This window comes from Myxine glutinosa, chromosome 12 (genome assembly GCF_964187855.1).
Source record: "Myxine glutinosa chromosome 12, kmMyxGlut1.1, whole genome shotgun sequence".
Taxonomy (NCBI): Eukaryota; Metazoa; Chordata; class Myxini; order Myxiniformes; family Myxinidae; genus Myxine; species Myxine glutinosa.
In genome coordinates this window covers 40979892-41004975 of record NC_136272.1, presented here as the reverse complement: position 1 = coordinate 41004975, position 25084 = coordinate 40979892, and the positions used below count along the sequence as shown (strand labels likewise).

General features: G+C 45.0%; 1 protein-coding gene across 4 annotated transcripts in view; it reads left to right on the top strand.

Annotated features, from left to right (window-relative positions):
* Window positions 1-25084, top strand: part of LOC137437933 (vascular endothelial growth factor A) — a 58292-nt gene that overhangs the window by 25230 nt on the left and 7978 nt on the right. For all 4 annotated transcript variants that reach the window (XM_068132690.2, XM_068132691.2, XM_068132692.2 and 1 more), the window contains exons 4-5: window positions 12253-12449; window positions 21180-21256. In XM_068132690.2, coding sequence (XP_067988791.1) covers window positions 12253-12449; window positions 21180-21256 — 274 coding nt within the window. The remainder of the gene's footprint in view (window positions 1-12252; window positions 12450-21179; window positions 21257-25084) is intronic.

The window sequence follows — 25084 nt, the reverse complement described above, 5'->3', positions numbered from 1 at the left end:
TCCAGAAGTGCTGGTCTTTGCCTCGGTGTTCATTGGCAAACTTTAGTCTTGCCCTGGTGTTCTTTCTGGACAGCAAGGGTTTCCTCCTGGCATACCTCCCATGTAGATCCAATTTGTGCAGCCTCTTTCTAATAGTAGACTCGTGCACTTTGACATCAACAGTGGCAAGATTTACCTGTAGGTCCCGTGATGACATTCTGGGGTTCTTAGAGACTTCTTTCAGCATCTTCCGGTCTGCTCTCGGGCTGAACTTGCTGGGGCGGCCTGGCCTGAACAAGTTGGCAGTTGTTTGAAATCTTCTCCACTTGTAGATGATTTTCCGGACAGTCGAATGATTGATTTCAAATTGTTTGGAGATCTTTTTAAATCCCTTCCCAGACTCGTAGGCATCTATAACCTTCTTTCTGAAGGCCTCAGAGAGCTCTTTTGATCTCGGCATGGTGACGCCACACACTTCAACAACAAAGAGCAAACCAAACGAAATGTCTGAGGTTTAAATAAGACAGGTTCCTCCAAGATCCTCTCCAACGATGTTCTAATCATTTGCACCTGAGCTGGTGCAACTGATTCTAATTTTAGGTATTTGAAGTAGTGATAAATGTAGGGGTGTACTTTCTTTTTCCACATGTGAAATTTGCATTTATGTTTATTTAAATTATACAATGGACTACAAAATGTAAATGTTTCATGATATTTGTTATATTATATCACCTTCATCTATCAATATTGTTGAAATGAAGATCAAATAGCTGTATTTTGAAATATGTTGAAAAAGTCAAAACTTTACATGGGGTGTACTTACTTTTTCACGTGACTGTATTACAACACGCTGTTTTTCTTCCAATTTAAAAGGCTTTTTTAAATTTCCTCATCAATTCATTTCATAAAAATTTTTTTTCAATCTCTTCGTCATCCTTTCTACATTCTCTAAACTCACCTTCATTCCACCCCTCCTCTATCGTTTTAAAACGGATCTCTGACTGGAAAATCACAACAAACCCAGTTTGTAATAAATGTTGGTTTTTCATGAATCATCTCCTTTCTAAACTCCCCCTCACCCCTCCTCCTCCAAAACTCCCCCTCACCCCTCCCTTTCAATTCTCCCCCCCCTCACCCCTCCCCACCTAAACTCCCCCCTCACCCCTCCCCTCCTAAACTCCCCACTCACCCCTCTCCTCCTAAACTCCCCCCTCCTCTCCCCTCCCCTCCAAAACTCCCTCCTCATTCCTCCCTTTCAATTCTCCCCCCTCACCCCTCCCCTCCTAAACTCCCCCCTCACCCCTCCCCTCCGAAACTCCCACCTCGCCCATCCCCTCCTGAAATCCTCCCACTCACCCCTCCCCTTCAAAACTACACCCTCACCCCTCCCCTTCAAAACTTCCCCTCACCCCTCCCCTTCAAAACTCCCTCCTCATCCCTCCCCTTCAAAACTCCTCCTCACCCTCGTCTATCTCGGCTTCCCTACCCCCATAGGTGTTCTGTGAATTTAAGTTCTTTCCTTCGCTGTATTGCTTATTTCTTAGATTTTCTCTTCTCCCCCTAACTTCCCCGAACATCGACCACTTGTCTAACGTTTTAAATCTCTTCAAAGTCTCTTCACGTCTCGGGAAGTCACGTGACGTCACGTCTCTTCAAAGCTGTGCATGCGCGCACGCTTTCGAAGTTAATAAGTAACTGTTCACAATTGTGTTTTTGTCGTAATACCGGCTTTACCACAGGTCGAAACTTTATCTTTCTTTCGGTGTGTATGTAACTATTGGTGTGTCTCTAATAGTATTCTTGGTGTTGGTTTTTCATACCCGTGTACAGAATCGTCGGTTTCCTTTCGGCGCTCGCAATTCCTTTCGGTCTCTATTTTTCACGTTCCACGTTCAGTCTCTGTCTTTGTTTTCATCCCAACTCAAAAACAAAAAAAACAAACAAAAAAAACATATATATTCCCTTCTCTGTTCTTATCCGTTTCGTTCTTATTTGTTCGTTCGTTCTTTGTTCACGTCGTTAAAAAATGTTCCATCTGTCCCCTGAAGAATGGTATTCTGTCATATTCTATAACACCTTTTTCTTCTTCTTCTATAAAAGGATGCTTTCGACTTGCTCACCAAATCTATTCATTCCAAAAAAAAATTCCATCTCTTACAGTGCATCTTTCATTCATTCCCTAAACTCTCCAGAACTCCACCCATCCTTCAGCATCCTCAAACGTATTTTTGACTCGAAGGTCGCAAGAATCTCATTTTGCAAGAAATGTTCGTTTCCCATTAATCGTACATTTTTCAAAATCCAATCTCACCCCTCCCCTCCAAATCTTCCCCATCACCCATCCCTTTCAAATCTTCCCCCTTGCCCCTCCCCTCCAAATCTTCCCCATCACCCATCCCTTTCAGATCTCCCCCCTTGCCCCTTCCCTCCTAAACTCCCCCCACACCCCTCCCCTCTGAGACCCTCCCTCACTCCTCCCCTCCTAGACTCCCCTCTCACCCCTCCACCTCAAAGCGTCCTCCCCTCTTCTTCCCCCTTCCAACTCTCACCTTCAGCTCCCTCAACCTTCTGCCTCACTCTTCCCCCTCCTCAAACAACACCTCACTGCGCCTCACCCAATCACCATCAAACCTTTTGTCCGCCCCATACTTCCCTTTCTCCAAGCTGTTCTGAAATCTCTGACGCACCTTCAACAGCTCTCCCTACCTCTTCCTCCTCTTCCACATCATACCGTACCGCTCCCCCCCCCCCCTGTTCTGTATCCGATGCTCCCCCTTCCTCTTCTTTAACAGTATGGACCTCAAACATCCGGGGCCTTCGCTCAAACTTGACTGATCTCTCCATACAGGTTGCTTCTGACAAACCAGACGTGATCTGCTTAACAGAAACTTTCCTCCTTCATCATGTCTCTGATTCCTTGGTATCTCTCCCAGGTTACTCCCTCCTCCGGTAGGATAGACCTGAGCCTCGTCCTGGAGGGGGGGTTGCTATCTTTATAAAAAACTCTCTTCCTCACTCTCCTTGCACTGCCCTCTCTCCACCTCACCCCCAGGAATACCTTTGTCTACGGCTTCCCCTTCGCTCCCACCTTTTGTTCATATGTGTGTTGTACCGTCCACCAAACAGTGATGACTCCATCTACATCTCGCTGTCTGATAGCATGGACCAACTTCTATCTACCCATCCCAACTCTCTCTTCCTCATATGTGGTGATTTCAATTGTCACCATGCCAGTTGGCTGGGTGTGGGTACCTCTCTCACCAGCCATGGCTCTTCAGCAAAGGACTTCTGTGACTCACTGGGACTGACACAATCTGTCAATTTCCCGACCCGGATCACAATCAATGGAGCATCTTCTCTTCTGGACTTGGTTATGACTAACTTCCCTGAAAATGTCTGCTGCTCTTCTTCTGCTCCAATCGGCTCATCTGATCATGTGCTTGTTAAAGTGGACATCTCTCTGACCATTCTCAGAGAGCCTCCTCAGCGTCGACGAGTCTGGCATTTCACTCAGGCCAACTGGCATGGTCTTCAAGCAGCCATCAATCATCTGGACTGGTCTCCCATCTCTACCGCCTCTGACATCAACTCATCCTGGGAATTCTTCCAAAGTAAACTGCTCTCTCTCATGCACAGATTTATCCCATCTCGTCTTCAGTTGTCATACCCTTCCTCCCGTCCATGGTACACGGAATCTTGTGGTGAGGCTATTGCCCAGAAACAACTTGCTTTCGTCTCCTGGAAAGCAAATCCAACGGAAGGAAATCTCATTTCCTTTCACAAAGCCCGAAACAAGTGTGTGTCCACCCTCAGGAGAGCCAGGAAACAATATCTATCCGTTCTCAGGACAGAACTCTCTTATCTGTCTCCCTCTTCCAAATCCTGGTGGCGTCTGGTCAAATCTGTTTCTGGTGTTTGTTCCCCCTCCATCCCCTCCCTCACCTCAAACGGCCACACGGCTGACTCCGCGCGTGAAAAAGCTGAATGCCTCAACTCTGTGTTTGCCTCTAAATCTTGTGTCCCAAACCCATCCCTCTCTGTACCCACTGTACCCAGTCGTATCCAGCTGCTCCTGGACTCTGTGTCCTTTCCTCCTGACAAGGTGGAAAAGTTTCTGTCAACCCTCGACTCTGATTCTGCAACTGGACCTGACGGCATCAGCCCACGGGTCCTAAAATCTTGTTCTTCCGCTCTTTCACTCCCTCTCTCTGTTCTCTTCACACTGTCTTTTGCTCAAGGTCATCTGCCATCTGCTTGGAAATCTGCCAACATCACCGCTTTGCACAAAAAAGGTGCAAAAACAGATCCTAGCAACTACAGACCAATCAGCCTTCTCTCAATTATCAGTAAAGTCATGGAATCCATCATTGCTTCAGATATGAAATCTTTCCTCTTCTGCAATGGCTTGATCTCTGATCATCAATTTGGTTTCAGACCTGGTCACTCTACTCTGGACATGCTGCTTCTGCTTTCTCAGCAATGGATGGAGGTCCTCAATGCCAAACAGGAAATTCGAGCTGTCTCCCTTGACATATCACGTGCCTTCGATACGGTCTGGTACCCCGCCCTGCTCACCAAACTCTCCTCTGTTGGTATCCATGGAAATCTCCACGCATGGCTGGCGGACTTCCTCTCTAGTCGTAGTCAACGTGTGGCGCTGAATGGGTTTCTCTCATCTCCTCTTCCTGTTCAGGCTGGAGTTCCCCAAGGCAGTGTTCTGGGCCCTGTGCTTTTTCTGGTCTTCATCAATGATCTCCCTGACTCTCTTGAAAATCCTCTCTATCTCTTTGCTGATGACTCTACTCTCTGTCGCTCCATTCTTCATCCCTCAGATCGACAGTCTGCAGCCTCCTCACTCTCTGCAGACCTGGACAAAATCACAGACTGGGCAAACAAGTGGAACATGTCTTTCAATCCTGACAAATCTCACACTCTTACAATGTCTCTCCGAAATGACCGACTGGACAACCCTCCCATCTACTTTCTGAATAATCCTCTCCAAGAAGTTCTGTCACTCAAACTTTTGGGTCTCACTATCTGCCATGATCTTTCCTGGGAAAACCACATTTCAAATCTGGCCTCCAAAGCCAGTCGCCGACTGGGCATCCTCCGTCGTGCGAAGTCCTTCCTTGGCACACCTGAGCTCCTCACCACGTACAAGGCTTTCATCCGCAGCTCAATGGAATACTGCTCTCCCCTCTGGGCTGGTGCTCCTGCCTCACACCTAGCTCGTCTTCACGCTGTTGAAAGCAAAGCATTCAGAATCATTGGAATCTCCCACGATGAAGCTAACTCCAAGGGCCTTTCACTCACTCACCGCAGGCAGGTTGGTGGTCTTTCCGTCTTCTACCGACTCCTCTCAGGCCTTGCCCCCCCAGCTCTCTCTGGGCTCTGTCCCGCAAATATTCCTACAGGTCGCACAAGATCTGCCTGCAACCCTCTTATGGTTAAACTGCCTAAATCAAGACTCTCTGCTCACCTTCGCTCCTTCATTCCCCTTTTCTCCCGGCTCTGGAACAAACTCCCTCACTCTCTTCAATCCCACTCCACCATCCAGGTCTTTAAAACAGCTGTTCACCACCATCTCTTATCTTCCCCCATCCAAAACCTTGATCTTTTCTATCCCCGATAATTTCACCCCAATTCCACTTTTTGAAATACCAACCTCTGACCTGGAAGTCCTTGGTGTCCTTGTGTTTTATACTTCTCCCACCCCCCACCCCCCCACCCCTTCCCACACCTCCTCCCCCCGAGCCCTCTCCCTCCCACACATCTCCCTGCTCTCAAATGTTGTGTGCTCTCAAGTGTTTGTGTGCTTCCCATTCTCTTGTCTTCCGCTCCCTCTTTTTATATATTTTGTTTGTCTGGTTGATTTGTTTGTGAAGTAAATGTCAGCTCTTTCACGAGCCTCGATTCAGTATACAAAAAAAACAACCCCTCCCCTTCAAAACTCCCCCCTCACCCCTCCCCTTCAAAACATCCCCTCACCCCTCCCCTTCAAAACTCCCTCCCCACCCCTCCCCTTCTAATCTCCCCTCTTACTATTTTTCTCCAATTCTCCTTCCTCCCTCCTCCTCCTCAAAGCTCCCTCCTCCCCACTAGCTCTCCCTTCCATCACATACCTCCACCTCCTTGAACCTTCGACTTTGCTCTGCCCCCCCCCCCACCCCCTTTAAATATCACCTCATTGTGCCTCTTCCCATCACCATCAAAGCTTTTGTCCTCCTCATCCTTCCCTTTCTCCTAACCCTTCTGAAATCTCGGACACACTATCAACAGCTCTCCCTCCCTCCCCTCTCACCCCTCATCTTACCCGACCCCTCCCCTCCCCTGTCCTGTACCCGATGCTCCCCTCCCTCTTCCTTAACGGTATGGACCTCAAACATCCGGGGCCTTCGCTCAAACCTGGTTGATCTCTCCACACAGGTTGCTTCTCACAAACCAGACGTAATCTGCTTAACAGAAACTTTCCTCATTCAAGATATCTCTGATTACTTAATATATCTTCCTGGTTACTCCCTCCTCCGGTATGATAGAGCTGTGCCTCGTCCTGGTGGTGGGGATGCTATCTTTATCAAAAACTCTCGAACTCACTGTCCTTGCACTGCCCTCTCTCCACCCCACCCCCAGGAGTACCTTTGGCTATGGCTTCCTCTCCGCTCCCACCTTTTGTTCATATGTGTTCTGTACCTTCCTCCAAAAAGTGATGACTCCATTTACATCTCCCTGTCTGACAACGTGGACCATCTTCTATCCACTCATCCCAACTCTCTCTTCCTCATATGTGGCGACTTCAACTGTCATCATGCCAGCTAGCTGGGTGTGGGTTCCTCTCACACCAGCCATGGCACCTCAGCAAAGGACTTTTGCGACTCACTGGGACTGACACAATCTGTCAATTTCCCGACCCGGATCTCAGTCAATGGAGTATCTTCTCTTCTAGACTTGCCCATGACAAACTTCCCTGCAAATGTCTGCTGCTCTTCTTCTGCTCCAATCGGTTCTTCTGATCATTTCCTTGTTAAAGTGGACATCTCTCTGGCCATTCTCAGAGAGCCTCCTCAGCGACGACGAGTCTGGCATTTCACTCAGGTTGACTGGCACGGTCTGCAAGCAGCCATCAATCATCTGGACTGGTCTCCCATCTCTACTGCCTCTGACATCAACTCTTCCTGGGAATTCTTCCAAAGTAAACTGCTCTCTCTCATGCACAGATTTATCCCATCTCGTCTTCGGTTGTCGTACCCTTCCTCCTATCCATGGTACACTGAAGCTTGTGGTGAGGCAGTCGCCATGAAGCAACTTGCCTTCACCTCATGGAAGGCTAATCCAACTGAAGGTAATCTCGGTTCCTTTCACAAACCTCGGAACAAATGTGTTTCTACCCTCAGGAGAGCCAGGAAACAATATCTCTCTACTCTCAAGACTGAACTCTCAAACCTGGCTCCCTCCTCCAAATCCTGGTGGCGTCTGGTCAAATCTGTTTCTGGTGTTTGTTCCCCTTCCATCCCCTCCCTTACCTCAAAAGGCGACACAGCTGACACTGCACGTGAAAAAGCCGAATGCCTCAACTCTGTGTTTGCCTCAAAATCTTGTGTCGCGAACCCATCTCTCGCTTTACCCACCTTTCCCAGTCAAACCCAGCTGCTCCTGGACGCTATGTCTTTCTCTCCTGACAAGGTGGAGAAGTTGTTGTCAAACCTCGACTGAATCTGCAACTGGACGAGAGGGATCAGCTCACGGGTCCTAAAATCCTGCTCTGCCGCTCTATCTCACCCTCTCTATGTTCTCTTCACCCTCTCTTTTGCTCAAGGTCATCTGCCATCTGCTTGGAAATCAGCCAACATTACCGCTTCACACAATAAAGGTGCAAAAACAGATCCTTGCAACTACAGACCAATCAGCCTGCTCGCAATGATCAGCAAAGTCATGGAATAAATCATCACTTCTGACATCAAATCCTTCCTCTTCTCCGATGGCTTGATCTCGGATCATCAATTTGGATTCAGACCAGGTCATTCTACTCTGGACATGCTGCTTCTTCTGTCTCAACAATGGATAGAGGTCTTTAATGCCAAACAGGAAATCAGAGCTGTCTCCCTCGACATAACACGTGCCTTCGATACGGTATGGCACCCCGCTCTGCTCACCAAACTCTCCTCCTATGTTATCCATGGAAATCTCCTCGCATGGTTCGCGGACTTCCTCTGGTCGTCGTCAACGTGTGGCCATGAATGGTTTTCTCTCATCTCCCCTTCCAGTTTAGGCTGGAGTTCCCCAAGGCAGTGTTCTGGGCCCTGTGCTTTTTCTGGTCTTCATCAATGATCTCTCCGACTCTCTGGAAAATCCTCTCTATCTCTTTGCTGATGACTCCACTTTCTGCCGCTCCATACCTCATCCCTCAGAACGGCAGTCTGTAGCCTCCTCACTCTCTGCAGACCTGGACAAAATCACAGACTGGTCCAACAAGTGGAACATGTCTTTCAATCCTGACAAATCTCACACTCTTGCGATGTCTCTCCGAAAAGACCGACTGGATAACCTTCCCATCTACTTTCTCACAATCCTCTCGAAGAAGTTCTTTCACTCAAGCTTTTGGGTCTCACTATCTGCAATGATATTTCCTGGGAAAACCACATTTCCAAGCTGGCCTCCAAAGCCAGTCGCCGACTGGGCATCCTCCATCGTGCGAAGTCCTTCCTTGGCACTACTGAGCTGCTTACCATGTACAAAGCTTTCATCCGCAGTTTGATGGAGTACTGCTCTCCCCTCTGGGCTGGTACTCCTGTCTCACACCTAGCGCAGCTTCATGCTGTTGAAACCAAAGCTTTCAGAATCATTGGAATCTCCCGTGATGAATCTGATCCTGAGGGCCTTTCATTCTCTCACTGTAGGCAGGTTTGTGGTCTTTCTGTCTTCTACTGACTCCTCTCTGGCCTAGCTCCCCCAACTCTGTCTGTTCCCTGTCCCCCAAATATTCCTGCAGGACGGACAAGATCCGCCAGCAACCTTCTTCTGGTGAAACTGCCAAAATCAAGACTCTCTGCTCACCTTCACTCTTTCATTCCTCTTTTTTCTTCCGCCACCTCTGGAACAAACTCCCACACTCTCTTCAATCCCACTCCTCCCTCCAGGTCTTCCAAACAGCTGTTCACCACCATCGCATATCTTCCCCCATCCAAAGCATTGATCTTTTCCACTCACATTAATCCACCCCAAATCCACCTCCATCAAATTCCGTTTTCTTTCCTGAAAGCCCCTGTAGTGTCCATCTCATTTATCCCATGTATCCACCCCAGCCCTCTCTCCTCCACAGATCTCCTGATGTCACTGTTCCCTCCTGTTGATGTGCTTCCCTCTCCCTCCCCCTCTTGTCTCCCACTCCCTTTGTTATATGTTCTATGTGTTAGTTCTTAAACGAGCTTCGACTAAGTATACAAAAAAAGAAATGCTGAGTCGATGCGTCCTTGGTGGTTGTAGTAACACAAACCAAGATGGTTTCATGCTATACCAATAGCCGAGAGATCCGAGGGTTGCCAGAAATTAGACAAAGTTTGTCCGAAATACCCGAGTGTGGATTGGGCCTACAAAAATGTTTGGTTTTGTGTTCGGGACATTTTACAGACAACTGTTATGAAACGACAAAGATGGCTATAGATCTTGTAGTTATCCACGACGATTGAGCGCGGTTGCCACCTTCACGATTAAGCGGAAGAAACAGCCGTCACTCAAAATTAAGCCCATCCAGAAAAATTCCCCATCCACCGTCACCCTAGCTCACAATACCAATGACCACCCCACACCCCTCTCCCCCGCCCCCCCTCCATCACCCCTCCATAATCCCTCATCAACTGTCACCCGAGCTAACAATACCCGTGACAACCCCACACCACCACCTCCATCATCCTCCCACAACTCCTATCAACCGTCGCCCCCACAATACCCAGCACCACTCCCCCCTCCACAATCCTCCATCAACCATCACCCTAGATACCAATACCCATGACCACCCCCTCCCCCCTCCGCAATCAATGAAACCCGAACATCTGTAACTTGTCATAATAAAGCCATATACTAAGTTTCAGTTGAATATGTTTAAGAGTAAGGGTAGAAAGTCTGAAAAACCACAGGTGGAACAGACAGACAGACAGACAGACAGACAGACAGACAGACAGACAGACAGACAGACGGATGGATGGATGGATGGACAGACAGACAGACAGACAGACAGACAGGTGGAGAGCAAACCCATGATCCCCTCTGGTGAAACCAGTAGGTGACTAAAAGGCGAGTTATTCACCCAAGCTAACAATACCCACAATCAACCCACACCTCCTGTCCACCATCCCCCTACAATCTCACCTCCACTGTGGCGTGGGACATCAACACGGCACGACATGGCACAACCACATCTTAGCTGGTGTCTTGCCTGGATTTAAATCCCGACCCAGCTATAAACTGTCATCCTGGTGTTTCTTTTGCAGGTTGAAGCATCAATGTGTAGGCCGTCCCTAATGACGACGTTAAACTGGTGTCCCATCTGCTAGCATTACTTGCCACTGTGCTGTTAAAGCTGAAGCACTTGCCAAATGTCAAATTGCTGCCCTGACTGACTTCTGCAAAGGATAGACAATACAGCATAACCAAAAACTCAGCATAACCAGTGACATTCTCATTATCTCCGCCACTTTAGGTGGGCGGAGGTTATATTTTCACCCCCGTTTGTTTGTTTGACTTTGAGCAGGATCTCTCAAAAAGTTGTGGACAGATTTGGATAAAACTTGATCGATAGGTTGAGTGTGTGATTAGGATGAATTGATTAAATTTTGGTGAAAATCTGGATCCGGATACTAGGATTTTTAAAGTGATTCTTCACCATTGAGAGATAGGGCCAAAACTATATAGAGCACGATATCTCAAAAAGTTGTGGTTGGATTTGGACGAAACTTGGTGGATAGGTTGGGTGCATGACAAGGACGAACTGATTCAATTTTGGCGAAGATCTGGATCCGGATCTGAATACGAGAATTTTTAAAAAGTGATTCTTCACCACTGAGTGATCGGATGAAACACGATATCTCACGATATCACGATACGATATCACGATCACGATACGATACGATATCACGATCGTATCACGATACGATCACGAAACACGATATCACGATATCTCAGCACAGTATCTCAAACAGTTCGGGACATATTCCGATGAAACTTGGTGGATGAATTGGGAAGGCAACATGAACAAGCTGATTAGATTTTGGTTCAGGTACAAATTCAAATCTGGCCAATCAATGCGCTACAAAACGTAAACTGTTCAGCCAGGTAGAGGTATATGCTCTCTACCGAGTACTGTTCTAGTTATTTGCGCAATGGAAAACCTGTCTTCCTATTCACGTTTCGATTCACCTAACATTCAATCTAAATAAGTTGTTCCTCGATCATAAACTGTTGAACATAAACCGATAAGATAGACAGACAGATGGACATAAACCAATTTCGTAACCCTGCTTTTTGCTTCGCGTGCACAGGGTAAACCAACAACAACAACAACAACAACGTTTTAAAAAATATCCTTTTTTGGGGGTATTCGACTTCATTTTACATCCTCATTCCGACACACCAATAGGTATGCAATATGTTTGTGAGGTGGAACAAGCTGTCTTTTGGTTAAACACATCAGAGAAGCGATGGATTACTGAGGATTACGTGCTAGATTTTGGACAGGGGAAAGTCCAACAATTTCCTCTGTCCAAAATCTCAAGCTAAACAAAGTAACCCTTTCGGTGAAAAGGCCTCCATGCAGGTATTATTATATCCACTGGATGATGTCATGGCCTTGTAGTTTTAAATTTGTATCCAGGTATGTACCAGACTCAAACTTCGTAAATTATTTGATGTCCTTTCTTTGTATTTTATTTTATTTTATTTTATCGTTTGTTTTCAGATAGTTTCTCGGAATGAGCTTCTAGAGCGCACTTGTATCAATGATGCAGTTGATTATTTTTGTCATCAAAACAAGTGGAGTTAGCACCTTGTAAGTTGTCATTTTACACGCAAATTAAAAAATTAACAGCAATTGTCTGTAATTTTAATACAAGACTTGAATGAGACATTCATAATATTTGTTAATTATCTTGTTGCTTTGTTATGTGAGATGTCGATGCAGAATGGATCCTATCGATTTCTGTTTACCTGCTAATAGTATTTAAGCTCATAGTTTGTGTGTTCTAGTTTACCAAATCATTCTGTTTGTCCTTCCTTGCATGGCAGTGTTGCCCTTTGAGGAGGTGCTGGCCAGAAGTTATTGTCGCCCAGTGGAGACTATGGTTGGAGTTGCTGGGGAGGTGCAGCTTGCTCCAGGTGCCAGCGTACGACCAGTCTGTGTCCAGCTGCGGCGCTGCACTGGCTGCTGTACCGACGGTGCTCGAGTCTGTCAACCTTCAGTGACACAACTTGTTCAGCTCCAGGTTGTAAAGAGATATAAAAATGACAAAGAGAAGGGGAAAATAAATAATCAGGCCAGAATCACAATATCATGCAAAAGCTCAATTGGAAAAATATTTTTTGATGGCCGAGTTAGAATTTTGTTTTTTAAAGATTTGGGTAGAATGATTGATGTATCGCTTCACTCATAATTTCCTAAGTACACTACTGTATGTCACAGCAAGACCAAAATGGTTGAAATGAAGTGTACAGAAAAAAATTGTACAATTTTTGTTGTCTCATAACATATAAGGTCCCAGGAAGCAAAGTTAAACAGGATTCTAAATTTATATAGGCCAACACATCATTTGTACTATTATTTAACATCAATTCGATTCACAACGCAATAGAAAGATGAAGCACAGAAGGAAAGGAATGCAGGAGGGATTATCTTTCCTAGTATAGGAATAAATTGCTTTTGAGATTGTGATATTTTCTAAGTCCAAAAAGGACATAACTCGAACAGAACAGAACAGTCTCTCTGTCTGTAACTTATCATCATAAAGCCATGTACCAAGTTTCAGTTGAATATGTTAAAGGGTAAGGGCGGAAAGTCTGGAAAACCACAGGTGGGACGGACGGACGGACGGACGGACAGACGGACAGACAGCAATCCTATAGACCCCTTCGGTGAAACCGGTAGGGGATTAAAAAGTGAGATATTCATTGTTACGAGGCATGTAATATGATTTTCCATTTTTAAAACTATGAAATTAATGTATATATATATATATATATATATATATACATGCTTATGTATAATGAAGACTTGTAGACCTGGAGGGAAAATTTGAGGTCTTGTAGAATGAATGAATGAATGAATGAATGAATGATCGTTTTAAGGCCATTTTCCCCACTAGAGCAGGGGTTAGCCTTGCGGGCCCCATGACAATCATGGTTCCCTGTTTGAGGCAATGTTTTTATGGCCAGATGCCCTTCCTGGTGCCAACCCTTAGTCGCCTCTTACGATGCGCAGGGATACGGTGTACCTATTCTAAACCAGAGTACACACCGGGATCATTCATCCCAGTAAGCTGGTACTCAATTTGCCGACCTCGGAAGGATGACAGGCTGAGTCAACCCCCCTGGTGTTAATTCAGCGATCGACCGGGATTCGAACCTAGGATCCTCGGATCCCAAGCCGGCACCCTAACCACTAAGCCAACACCACCAACCTGCTATTCTTGTAGACCTGGAGGGAAAAATGAGATTGAACAGAATGTGGAAGTTGGTTCCACAGGTGGGGAAAAAAGAGGAACGACTGAATGGAGGTGAGCAGTGATCCTGGATTTAGGTAGATTCACCAGAAGGGGGTTGATGGTGGACTGTGTGTGCCCAGCAGAAAATTGGGAAGTGGGGGGGGAGGGGTGAGGACAAAGCACGGAAAGAGCAGAGGGTGCAAGACTGAGAAGAGGTGGTAAAAGACAGAGATCGCCGACATGTCTGCGATGGTAAAGTGATGGACCCATAGACGCAGCTTCGTTGTTGGAGATTCCAATAATCTAGAAGACCTTGGTTTCCATGGCATCAAGCTGAGCAAGATGTGAGGCAGGGAAGCCAGCCCAGAGGGGAGAGCATTGCTCCATCAAGCTGCAAATCAAGACCTTGTAGATGGATAGGAGTTCAGGTGTGCCAAGGAAGGACCTTGTACGATGGAGGATGCCCAGTTGGTGGCTAGCTTTGGAGGCCAACTTTGAAATTTGGTTTGCCCAAGAAAGATCATGGCTGATAGTGAGACCCAGGAGTTTGAATGACTGAACTTCCTCAAGAGGATTGTTAAGAAAGTAGATAGGAGGGTTTGCTATATAGGCATTTCAGAGAGGGATCGTAAGGGTGTGAGATTTGTCAGTGTGAGACGTATTCCAAGTGTTTGACCAGCTTGTGATTTGTCAAGGTTTGGAGAGAGGAAAGAGTCTGCAGCCTGCCTGTCTGAAAGATGAGTGATGCCTTGGCACATGGTGGACTCATCAGCAATGAAGGGGTTTTTCCAGGCTCAGAGAGAATATTTATGAAGATCAAGAATAGGACTGGGGCCAGAACACTCACTGTCTTGGGGCACTCCAGCCTTAACAGGGAGAGGGGATGAAAGGATTCCATTGAGTGTCACACATTGGCTACGAGAGTGGAGGAAGTCATTAAGCCATGTATGGAGTTGACCTTGGATGCCATCGGCAGAGAGCTTGGCGAGTAAGGCAGGATGCCAGACTGTATTAAAAGCAGGAGATATGTCTAGAGAGACGGCCCTGATCTCATGTCTGACATTGAGGGCCTCCATCCATTGTTGGGTGAATAGAAGCAGCATGTCTTAGGTAGAGTGACCTGATCTGAAACCAAGTTGGTGAATTGAGATGAGGTTGTTGGAGAAAAGGAAGGATTTCATATGATCTGCAATGATGGATTCCATGACCTTGCTGATGATTGGAAGTAAACTGATATGTCTGTTGTTAAGGGGAGTCAGATTTTGCATCTTTTTATGTAGGGCAGTGATGTTGACAGATTTTGCACCTTTTTATGTAGGGCAGTGATGTTGACAGATTTTGCACCTTTTTATGTAGGGCAGTGATGTTGGCAGATTTCCAGGTAGATGGTAGATGGAAGATGACTTGGGGCAAATGAATGTTGAAAAGGACAGGGAGAGAATATTTGTGAGAGTATCTTTTAGGGCTCGTGAGCTGATGCCGTCCGGTCCAGTTCCAGAGTCAGAGTTGAGGGTGAAAGAACCTTCTACACCATCTCAGGTGCAAGAAACAGTCCAAGAGCAGTCCGAGAGCAGTTGGGTACGACAGGGAAGAATGGGTAATGAGAGTGAGGGGTTGGGACCATATAATTTGGAAGCAAACAAAGAATTGAGGCATTCGGCCTTCTCATATGCCGAGTCAGCTGTGGTGCCATTTGAAGAGAAGTTAGAGAAGGAAGGGGAGCATACTCCAGGCAGACTTAACAAAGTGCCACCAGGTTTTAGAGTGAATTAATGAGACTTTGAGTTTGAGGGGAAAGGTTTGAGTGTGTGGTGTGTGGTGTGTGGGGGATGGTTTGATTGTGTGGGGGATGGTTTGATTGTGTGGGGGATGGTTTGATTGTGTGGGGGATGGTTTGATTGTGTGGGGTATGGCAGAAGGTTTTAGTGTGTGGGTTGTGGGGGAAGGTTTTGAGTGTCTGGGATGCAGAGGAATGTGTGTGTGTGTGTGTGTGTGTGTGTGTGTGTGTGTGTGTGTGTGTGTGTGTGTGTGTGTGTGTGTGTGTGTGTGTGTGTGTGTGTGTGTGTGTGTGTGTGTGTGTGTGTTGCAGGGGAATGTTTGAGAGGGTGGGATTAGGGGGAAGCATTTAGGGGTGGGTTGAGGGGGAAGCATGGCAAGGGTGGGGTGAGGGGGAAGCATGGCAAGGGTGGGGTAAGAAGGGATGTCGAAAGGGACATGAAGCTTTGAGAGGATGGGGTGGCGATGGATGCTTATTTTGATTCTGAATTCCTAACTTTGACCAACGGAGATAAACATCATGGGATGGGAGATAAGATCCGTTGTTGAAGGCATGGAGAAAAGTGGTGCTGTACACGCAGGGGGATAGTTATTGGATCATGCGTCTAGCTAACAAAAAGCTGTGAAAAATAATCTTTGTGATCAAGAAGAAGAGATGCGTGTCGAAGGAAAACACCTGTAGCATTTTTGAAGGAGATGCAAAGGTTGAAATGCATTTTAAAAATGATTTTAAATGCTTTTAAAGGAAGGAGAAGGATTTACATAAAATTTAATGAAGATTCAGTTTGGACATATTGATAAAAGAAAGGGGGGAGGGGGAGCGGCGTAGAAGCAGAAGCAGAAAGAAATTCAAGTAAAAATGAGAATCGTTATGGAGTGAAAAAGAATTTATTTATTTATTTATTTTTTGGTTTTGATATTTTTGAAGCGTGGAGCAGAAATAGGATAATGTTGATGAGGTAGAAGCAAGGTACCTGGGAAGAAGGAAGCAAAATGAGGAACACAGAAACAAATAATTTTCACACCTACGAGGCCATCAGGCCTTGAACAATACGAAGCAAACAAAACAAATAGCACAAGGAACAAATTAATTAACATGAAATATTGCACGGGATCGCAACAAAATGGCAAATCTTTATGAAGATCATGTAATTCCTCTGGATATTTCAAATCAACTTCAAAATAATAACCTGTATTAGAGGTATCTAATTCAGCTTGTGTAGATATACATACATCTTGTAAAACCTTTTTGTAGTCTTTTTCTTTTACCCATCTAAGTTTTCCATAAGGAAGAGCCTGAGACATTGCCCAACCATACAAGTTATTCACGTCATAGTACATTAAGTAAGAACTCTTTTGTTGAATCATAATTTGGAAGATATTTGTTATTTGCTTTTGCGTATCTGCTCGAGCATACTTGTGAAATTCCACCTCTTTTTGCTTTCTCAATCATAAGGAGCATATCAACATCTGTTATAAAATCCAACTCTTGCTTAGTCATTTTCAACATCGTGCTCCAAGCCAATCCAGGAGCAGTGTAATAGTGAGCAGGATCCAATCCATATTGAGAATGACAGATTGTTCTGAAAGCCTCAAAGACATCAACTAGAAGAAGAACATCAGTTTTCAGATAGAGATCATGGTATTCACCCATATTCTTAATTCCATAATGATACCAGACATTTTGTGCGTGTTGATAATCAGAATCTGAAATATTTGAATTATTTAGAATGTTATAGAATGAATCCTTTGAAGGGAGTTTTATTTCAGAGAATCAGTCCCTGGTGTTGGGCTAGCGGCTAGGGTGCCAGCTTAGGATCCTAGGATCCTGGGTTCGAATCCCAGTCGATCGCTGAATTAACGCCAGGGGGGTTGACTCAGCCTGTCATCCTTCCGAGGTCGGCTAATTGAGTACCAGTTCACTGGTAATTCCCTGCTTGTCGTAAAAGGCGACAAAAAGGGTTGGCGGCAGGAAGGGCATCCGGCCGTAAAACATTGCTTCAAAAAGGGGACCGAAAAACAACAACAACCACGGTCCCCGAAAAAGGCCAACCCCCGCTTGCGGGGAAAAATGGCCTCTAAAGGTGTTTTTTTAAATTTTTTATACAACAGCAACACCTAGACGAAGACCCAACATAAAAACACGACAAATCCGGTTCTGTAAACTCCACTTTAGTGAGGCGGAAATGAACTGCTTTGATAGATTTTCACCAGCACGTGCAAAAACCCCTGAGCCGGAACTGATAATTTTCTTAAGTTGAACACTCAAAAGACGAAAGAGATTATTTTTTTGATTTTAGGAAATCCAAAGCTCAGTTACGATCAAGTCATGATCAAGAATGTTTATATTGAAACTGTTCACTCCTGTAAGTATTTAGGTATAATAATTGATGATTAATCTATCATGGTCAGAACATTGTAAATCACTGGTCTCCAAATGACAACAACGCCTTTACTTTATTCGGCAACTTAAATCATTCAGGGTTGATAAAACTATTATGAGGCCGACATATCAGTAATTGAGTGTTATCCTGTACAGTTGCTGTGTCTGGTTTGGTGGTGTCAGAAAAGGTGATTTGGTAAAAGTGCAGAGAGTAGCAAAACAGGCTGGAAAGATCCATTAGGAAAGATAGACATAAGTGAAATTTATCTTGAACGAGTTTTAAAGAAGGCTAAATGAACTATAGAGTTCATATAACACCTTAGCCAACTCGGTCTTGAGAAAAAAAGGATATGGGAAGGGTCTTTTCATCTCTTGCTTTGCGTTTCCAAGCACAATCTATATTTCCTACGTGTGTGTGTGTGTGTGTGTGTGTGTGTGTGTGTGTGTGTGTGTGTGTGTGTGTGTGTGTGTGTGTGTGTGTGTGTGTGTGTTCGTGAACATGATATCTGGAAAAGTTCTGAACGGATTTGGATGAACGTTGGTGGGATGATTGCACTTGGGATAAGGAAGAATTGATTAGTTTTTGGTGAAGCTCAGGATATTATTCCGGATCCAGCAATTTTTTTTGGAATTTTTTTTTTCTGTTTTCCTTTAAAAACCATTTTCTCTGCAATAATTGGACCGATTGAGAGCAAATTTTCACCATAGAAGCGACTCGGTCTGTAGAATATTTCAATGGTAGTTATGATGTCACAGGTCACGTGGTTCGGCCGCCATATTGTTTTGAGTGAAAAACACTAAAATCCAATTTTCTCCAAAATGCCTTAACAAATCGAGGCCAAACGTTGGAGGCAGAATCGCATACCCATGACGAACAAAAAAGTCCGCGAGCATGACGTCATGTATCACATGGTTTCAGAGTTGTGACGTTTTTAAGCACAAACCTTTAAAACCTAGCTCCTCCCTCATTTGTGATCCAATCGAGGGGAAACCTCACAGATCTGTTGAGCATATCAGTCTACTAAAATGTCCTTTTGGAATTTGCGATAGGTCACGTGGTTTGGCAGACATCGTTAATAAAACGCAAATAATAAAAACATTTATATCTCTTGAACCATTTCATTGATCGACGTGAAACTTCATGCTGTAGTAGAAGTCATGAAGAGTAATAAGTGTGCAAATTTGAAGATGATTGAATGTACGGTCTGGAAGCTAGAAGTTGTTATTGCGTGAAGAAGAAGAGTCTACGACTGTGGACGATTAATTTATTTATCACATGTACAGACTTGCAGGCATCGTTTGACACAATCTCCCGGGTTAATTTCAACCTCAAATAAAATTACAATTCCAGATTTGTCAATGGCTGAGGTATATTAACAAAGGAATAAAACAGATTTGGCAAAATTCCAACTTAAAAAAAAAAGATCGCATATTCACCCAGGGTTGTGAGAGGCTGAAGACGAAGAAGAAACCTCGCATTGGCTTCCCAGACCAAATAAATAATTCTGGCTCTGCGATTTTCAGGTTTATTACTCCCGCCAGGGAGTAATGCATTCGATCGTGTGTGTGTGTGTGTGTGTGTGTGTGTGTGTGTGTGTGTGTGTGTGTGTGTGTGTTCGTGTGTTTGTGAACAAGATATCTGGAAAAGTTCTGAACGGATTTGGATGAAAGTTGGTGGGATGATTGCCCTTGGGATAAGGAAGAATTGATTAGTTTTTGGTGAAACTCAGGATATTATTCCGGATAGGGGAATTTGTTTTGGGATTTCTTTTGGGAAATTTTTTTGGGAAAGATTTTTTCTGTTTTGCTGCATTAAAGCTTTTATTCTTATTCTTAAATGATGTTTTTCTCCTCCAATTCCGAGATATATCAAAATAAATTATCTAACAGTTAGGGCCTACTTTCTTTTTCATTTATTGTTTTGGGGAGAGGGGATGTTAAACAAAACGTATTATTCCAACTAAACCCACGGCGGGAGTATGCGCTCCACTGAGTGGCGTTCTAGTTATTTAATGGTTCACTCATCATTAATTCTATGTTTCTGGGTTAACTAAAAACAGCTGAGCTTCAGTGTTGTAATCTGGCGATTCCAGACTCGCAGGTTCAAACGGTTCAAATTCCGACCCCGTTGCATTGCCGATGGCAAACTGCCCAGTGTATTCATTGCAACGGGGTATGGCAGTGGTGGCATATCCACACAAGCGATGGTGACGCAACCTGGATTCGGTTGATTGAACATTAACTCTCCATCAATGCACCTTCCATTCACTAAGGCCTAACTATTTTAACTCTGATCTTGTTAATAAATGAGATTTGAAGATGAAAAATGAATTTTTCATTTGGCCTGCTAGCATTCCCATCTGAACCATTGGCTAATGTTTTGAGGAATCAAGGTTCAAATCCCACATTCCATGTGTTTATCCATTGTTTATTCACTGTTATGCACTTGTGTTAATTGAAAAAAAAACAAAAAAAAAAACACCTTTAGAGGCCATTTTTCCCCGCAAAGCGGGGGTTGGCCTTTTTCGGGAACCGTGGTTGTTGTTGTTTTTTGTCCCCTTTTTGAAGCAATGTTTTACGGCCGGATGCCCTTCCTGACGCCAACCCTTTTTGCCGCCTTTAACGACAAACAGGGAATTACCAGTGAACTGGTACTCAATTAGCCGACCTCGGAAGGATGACAGGCTGAGTCAACCCCCCTAGCGTTAATTCAGCGATCGACCGGGATTCGAACCCAGGATGCTAGGATCCTAAGCTGGCACCCTAGCCGCTAGCCCAACACCAGGGTCAACACTTGTGTTAATTGAAAGATTGTTTGTAAACAATATAGCTTGTTGAATGAACACATGGATTTTTTTTACTGTGGATTCCTATTTGATAAGCTATGTGCTCATATAAGAAAGAAAAACAAGATTTGTGAGGAATGTTTAGAGGGGATTGAGGAGAATTAGCAAAGGCAATGCTTGAGGTTGGTTGAGATGTGAGCAGTCAGAGGATTTGTAACAGTTTTATGCTGTAATGAGATCAAACGCCAACTTCTGTCCTGGAAGTCCTTGGTGTCCTTGTGTTTTATACTTCTCCCACCCCCCCTCCCCCTCCCCCCACGCCTCCTCCCCCCAAGCCCTCTCCCTCCCACACATCTCCCTGCTCTTAAATGTTGTGTGCTCTCAAGTGTTTGTGTGATTCCCCTTCTCTTGTCTTCCGCTCCCTCTTTTTATATATTTTGTTTGTCTGGTTGATTTGTTTGTGAAGTAAATGTCAGCTCTTTCACGAGCCTCGATTCAGTATACAAAAAAAAAAAAAAAAACCCTGAATTTTCAGCCCATGTTGATCATTGCTTTTATTATCATTAACAGATTCTACAGATTCGGCCCTTACATGGCCAACACGTGGAAACGGTTACCTTCACTGAGCACAGCAGCTGTGAGTGCAGGTATGTCGGCCCATGGCAGTCGTTGATCTTCCAAATGTTACAAAAACGAATATATATGAAAAAATACACCTCGTGATGACTTAATAATATTTTAACCAGACTCGGTGGTAATACAGACGTAAATGAAAATCAATATTGATGTAGTTTTTCCAAAAAAAAAACTTTAAGTATTAAATTTCTCTTAAAAAAACAATTTCTTTATATTTGGCAACAGGATACTCCAGCAGAGTGTGGGGATACCATGGGTTCAGATCTGGCCCCTTTCTTTACCTCCGCCACCAAGGTGCACGGAGGTTATCTTTTCACCCCTGTCTGTCTGTCTGTTTGTCCATTTGTTTGTGAACAAGATATCTCAAAAAGTTGTGGACGGATTCAGAGGAAACTTGGCAGAGAGGTACGGTATGTGACAAGGACGAAATGGTTAGATTTTGGTAAAGAACCGGATTCGGATCCGGCGAGTAGAATTTTTAGTGATTCTTCACCATTGGGAGATCGGGCCAAAAACTATACAAAGCAGGATATCTCAAAAAGTTGTGGTTGGATTTGGACGAAACGTGGTGGAGAGGTTGTGTGTGTGACGAGGAAGAATCGATTAAATTTTGGTGAAGATCTGAATATGGCTTCGGATATGAGAAGTATTAAATTTTTTAAAGTGGTTTTCCACCATTGAGTGATCGGGTTAAAACCAACATATAGCAGGATATCTCAAAAAGTTATGGATGGATTTGGACGAAACTTGGTGGACAGGTTGTGTGTGTGACGAGGAAGAATCGATTCAATTTTGGTGAAGATCCGTATCCGGATCCGCCTAGTAGAATTTTAAAAGTGATTCTTCACCATTGGTACAAAGGGCCAAAAACGATATATAGCAGGATATTTCAAAAAGGTGTGGACAGATTATTTTGATTAAATGTGATTCTGTATTTTGATTTTTCTGGTCTACTCAGGGATACAAAATATAAACTGTTCACTTGTTGGAGGTATGCTCTCTACTGAGTGCCATTCTAGTTAAAAATTTGTTCCTACACATACATAAGTCTGATTGATGTGCAGGAATAAACTAACAACTGTGAAAACATCTTTAGATTCATTGATTATTTACTGGCAATTAATTATGGGTTTGTATATGATCAGCTTCATCATAATATACGAGATGTGTATTGTGTGTGTGTGTGTGTGTGTGTGTGTGTGTGTGTGTGTGTGTGTGTGTGTGTGTGTGTGTGTGTGTGTGTGTGTGTGTGTGTGTGTGTGTGTGTGTGTGTGTGTGTGTGTGTGTGTGTGTGTGTATGTGTATGTATGTATGTATACTAGGGCATGCCCGTACTATATCTATATCTAAAATTATATCCCCCCCCTCTATTTACATGAAATGGTTTGGTCCAAAGCGAACGGCTTGCGAGTACGGTGACAATCCCCCCCCCTCTATTTACATGAAATGGTTTGGTCCAAAGCGAACGGCTTCGGAGTTTGGTAAAGAAATCGCCATAGCGTGCCCAAACGCGCAGGAAAGCGAAAGAATCGCAAATTTAAGGAAATGCCCGTACTTCCGTAAGGAAGAGAAAAGAAATGAAAAGGAAAAACATTCCAAACCGCGAGGGAAAACAACACGGCACGTCGACACAACAACGTGTCCTGTGATTGGCCGTACGTCGCTGCCAGTAGCTGCCCCCAAAAAAAAGCTTTCACCGTCCGGCGACTGAATTTAAGGGGAAAAATAAAACGCTCTTCGCTTAAAACAACGCCCTTCGCTCTGACTGAATTGGGACAATGTTTTTATGTTTTTAATTGAATTACTATCCGTAATGGCGCACGCTCTCACGGGAGCTCCGGAAGGTCGTATATCGCAGTTACGATGAATCGCAAATTAGTTTTTATTAGTTTTAAAACATAGTTTAACGCCAACATAGCGCCAACATAGTTTGCAAACGTGAAATAAATGAATACGCTCTCAAATGTGCCGTCCGAGGCAGAGTCTGTTCGCCACGTTCGGCACACGTGATAGCTCGCTGCTCTCTGATTGGTTGAATCGTTTTTTGGACATAGCTCGGTAACTGCTTGTCCGATTAATTTAAAAACCTTGAAAAGGCACATCCTCGGGGTCCCCAGCAATATACCTGGCAAGTTTCAAGTATATCGGACCGGTAGTTGTCGAGAAACAGCGGTCACAGACAAACATACATACAAACATACAAACATACAAACATACAAACATACAAACATACACACAGAGATTGCTGGAATTATAGATAGATATGTATATATATATATATATATATATATATATATATATATATATATATATATATATACATATATAATTTCAGTTCTCCAGCTTTTAATGAGCGCACGTAATGACGTCACCCGCCATGTACGTACGCTCTGCCTGTCAATCTCTCAGGAGAACCATCCGACAGAGTATAATTTTGATCTTAGGATCTCCCGGCTGCATCCAGGCGATTTTTTTTTTTTTTTTTTTTTTTTTTTTTTTTTTTGTTGTATACAAGATCGAGCTCGTGAAAGAGAGCCCCCTCCCTCCTCCCCCCCTCCCACTCCTCTCCCATCCCTCCCCCTCCCCCTCTCTCCTCCCCTCCCCCCCTCCCATGGATTCCATATAATGAGGTGGATACCAGAGATAATGTGCCGTGTGGCAGACCGGTACTTATCGCTACCATTAAGGTACAGCATAGCTGGATGGGATACCTTAATGCGGTTCACCACTGATGGTATGAAATTGCATAACTGATATAGAAATATGTATATCTATATATATAAAACACAGTTTGTGTGTGTGTGTGTGTGTGTGTGTGTGTGTGTGTGTGTGTGTGTGTGTGTGTGTGTGTGTGTGTGTGTGTGTGTGTGTGTGTGTGTGTGTGTGTGTGTGTGTGTGTGTGTGTGTAATGTTACCGATAGACTCCTAAACGAGAGGCTCACGTACTTGATATTTGGCACAAACATGGCCATTGAGCCTGGGAAGAACATGGCCGACCTAAAAATTGATTTCATAATATATTTTTTACCATATTTTTACCTCAGCGCATTTCAGCGAGGAATATTATGACCGGAATGGCAGAGCAGCGCGCTGATTCGCTCAGAGCGATCACATGATGTTCCAACTTTGCCGCCATAATCTCAGTTGTGCGTTCGCACGTAATTCAGTTTTTTCACATTTCAGCGAGGAACATTGCCATTCACAACCACATAGGTTTTTTTTTCTTTCATCTTTAGATCCATATTTTTTTCAGCGAGGAATATTATACACGGAATCTGAATCGGTGGCATCTGATTCGACGATTTGCGCGCCCCTCCCCCCTCCCCCTACCCCTCCCCTCTCCCTCCCCCTCCCCTCCCCCTCCCCCTCCCCCTCCCCTCCCCCTCCCCTCCCCCTCCCCCTCCCCTCCCTCCCCCCCTCCCCCTCCCCTTCCCCTCCCCCCTCCCCTTCCCCTCCCCCCTCCCCTCCCCCCTCCCCTCCCCCTCCCCTCCCCCTCCCCCTCCCCTCCCCCTCCCCCTCCCACCCTCTCCTCCCCCCCTCCGCCCTCCCCTCCCCACTCCCCCTCCCCCCCCTCCCCCACTCCCCCTCCCCCCTCCCCACTCCCCCTCCCACCCCTCTCCTCTCGCATCCCTCCCCCCTCCCCCTCTCTCCTCCCCTCCCCCCTCCCCTCCCCCCCTCTCCTCACCTCCCCTCCCCCTCTCTCCTCCCCTCCCCCTCTCCTCCCCCCTCCCCCCTCTTCTCCCTCACGTTTATACACGGAATACCGGGTACTTCCCCCCCTCTTCTTCCCCCTCCCCCCTCTCCCTCCCCTCCCCCCCTCTCCTCCCCTCCCCCCTCCC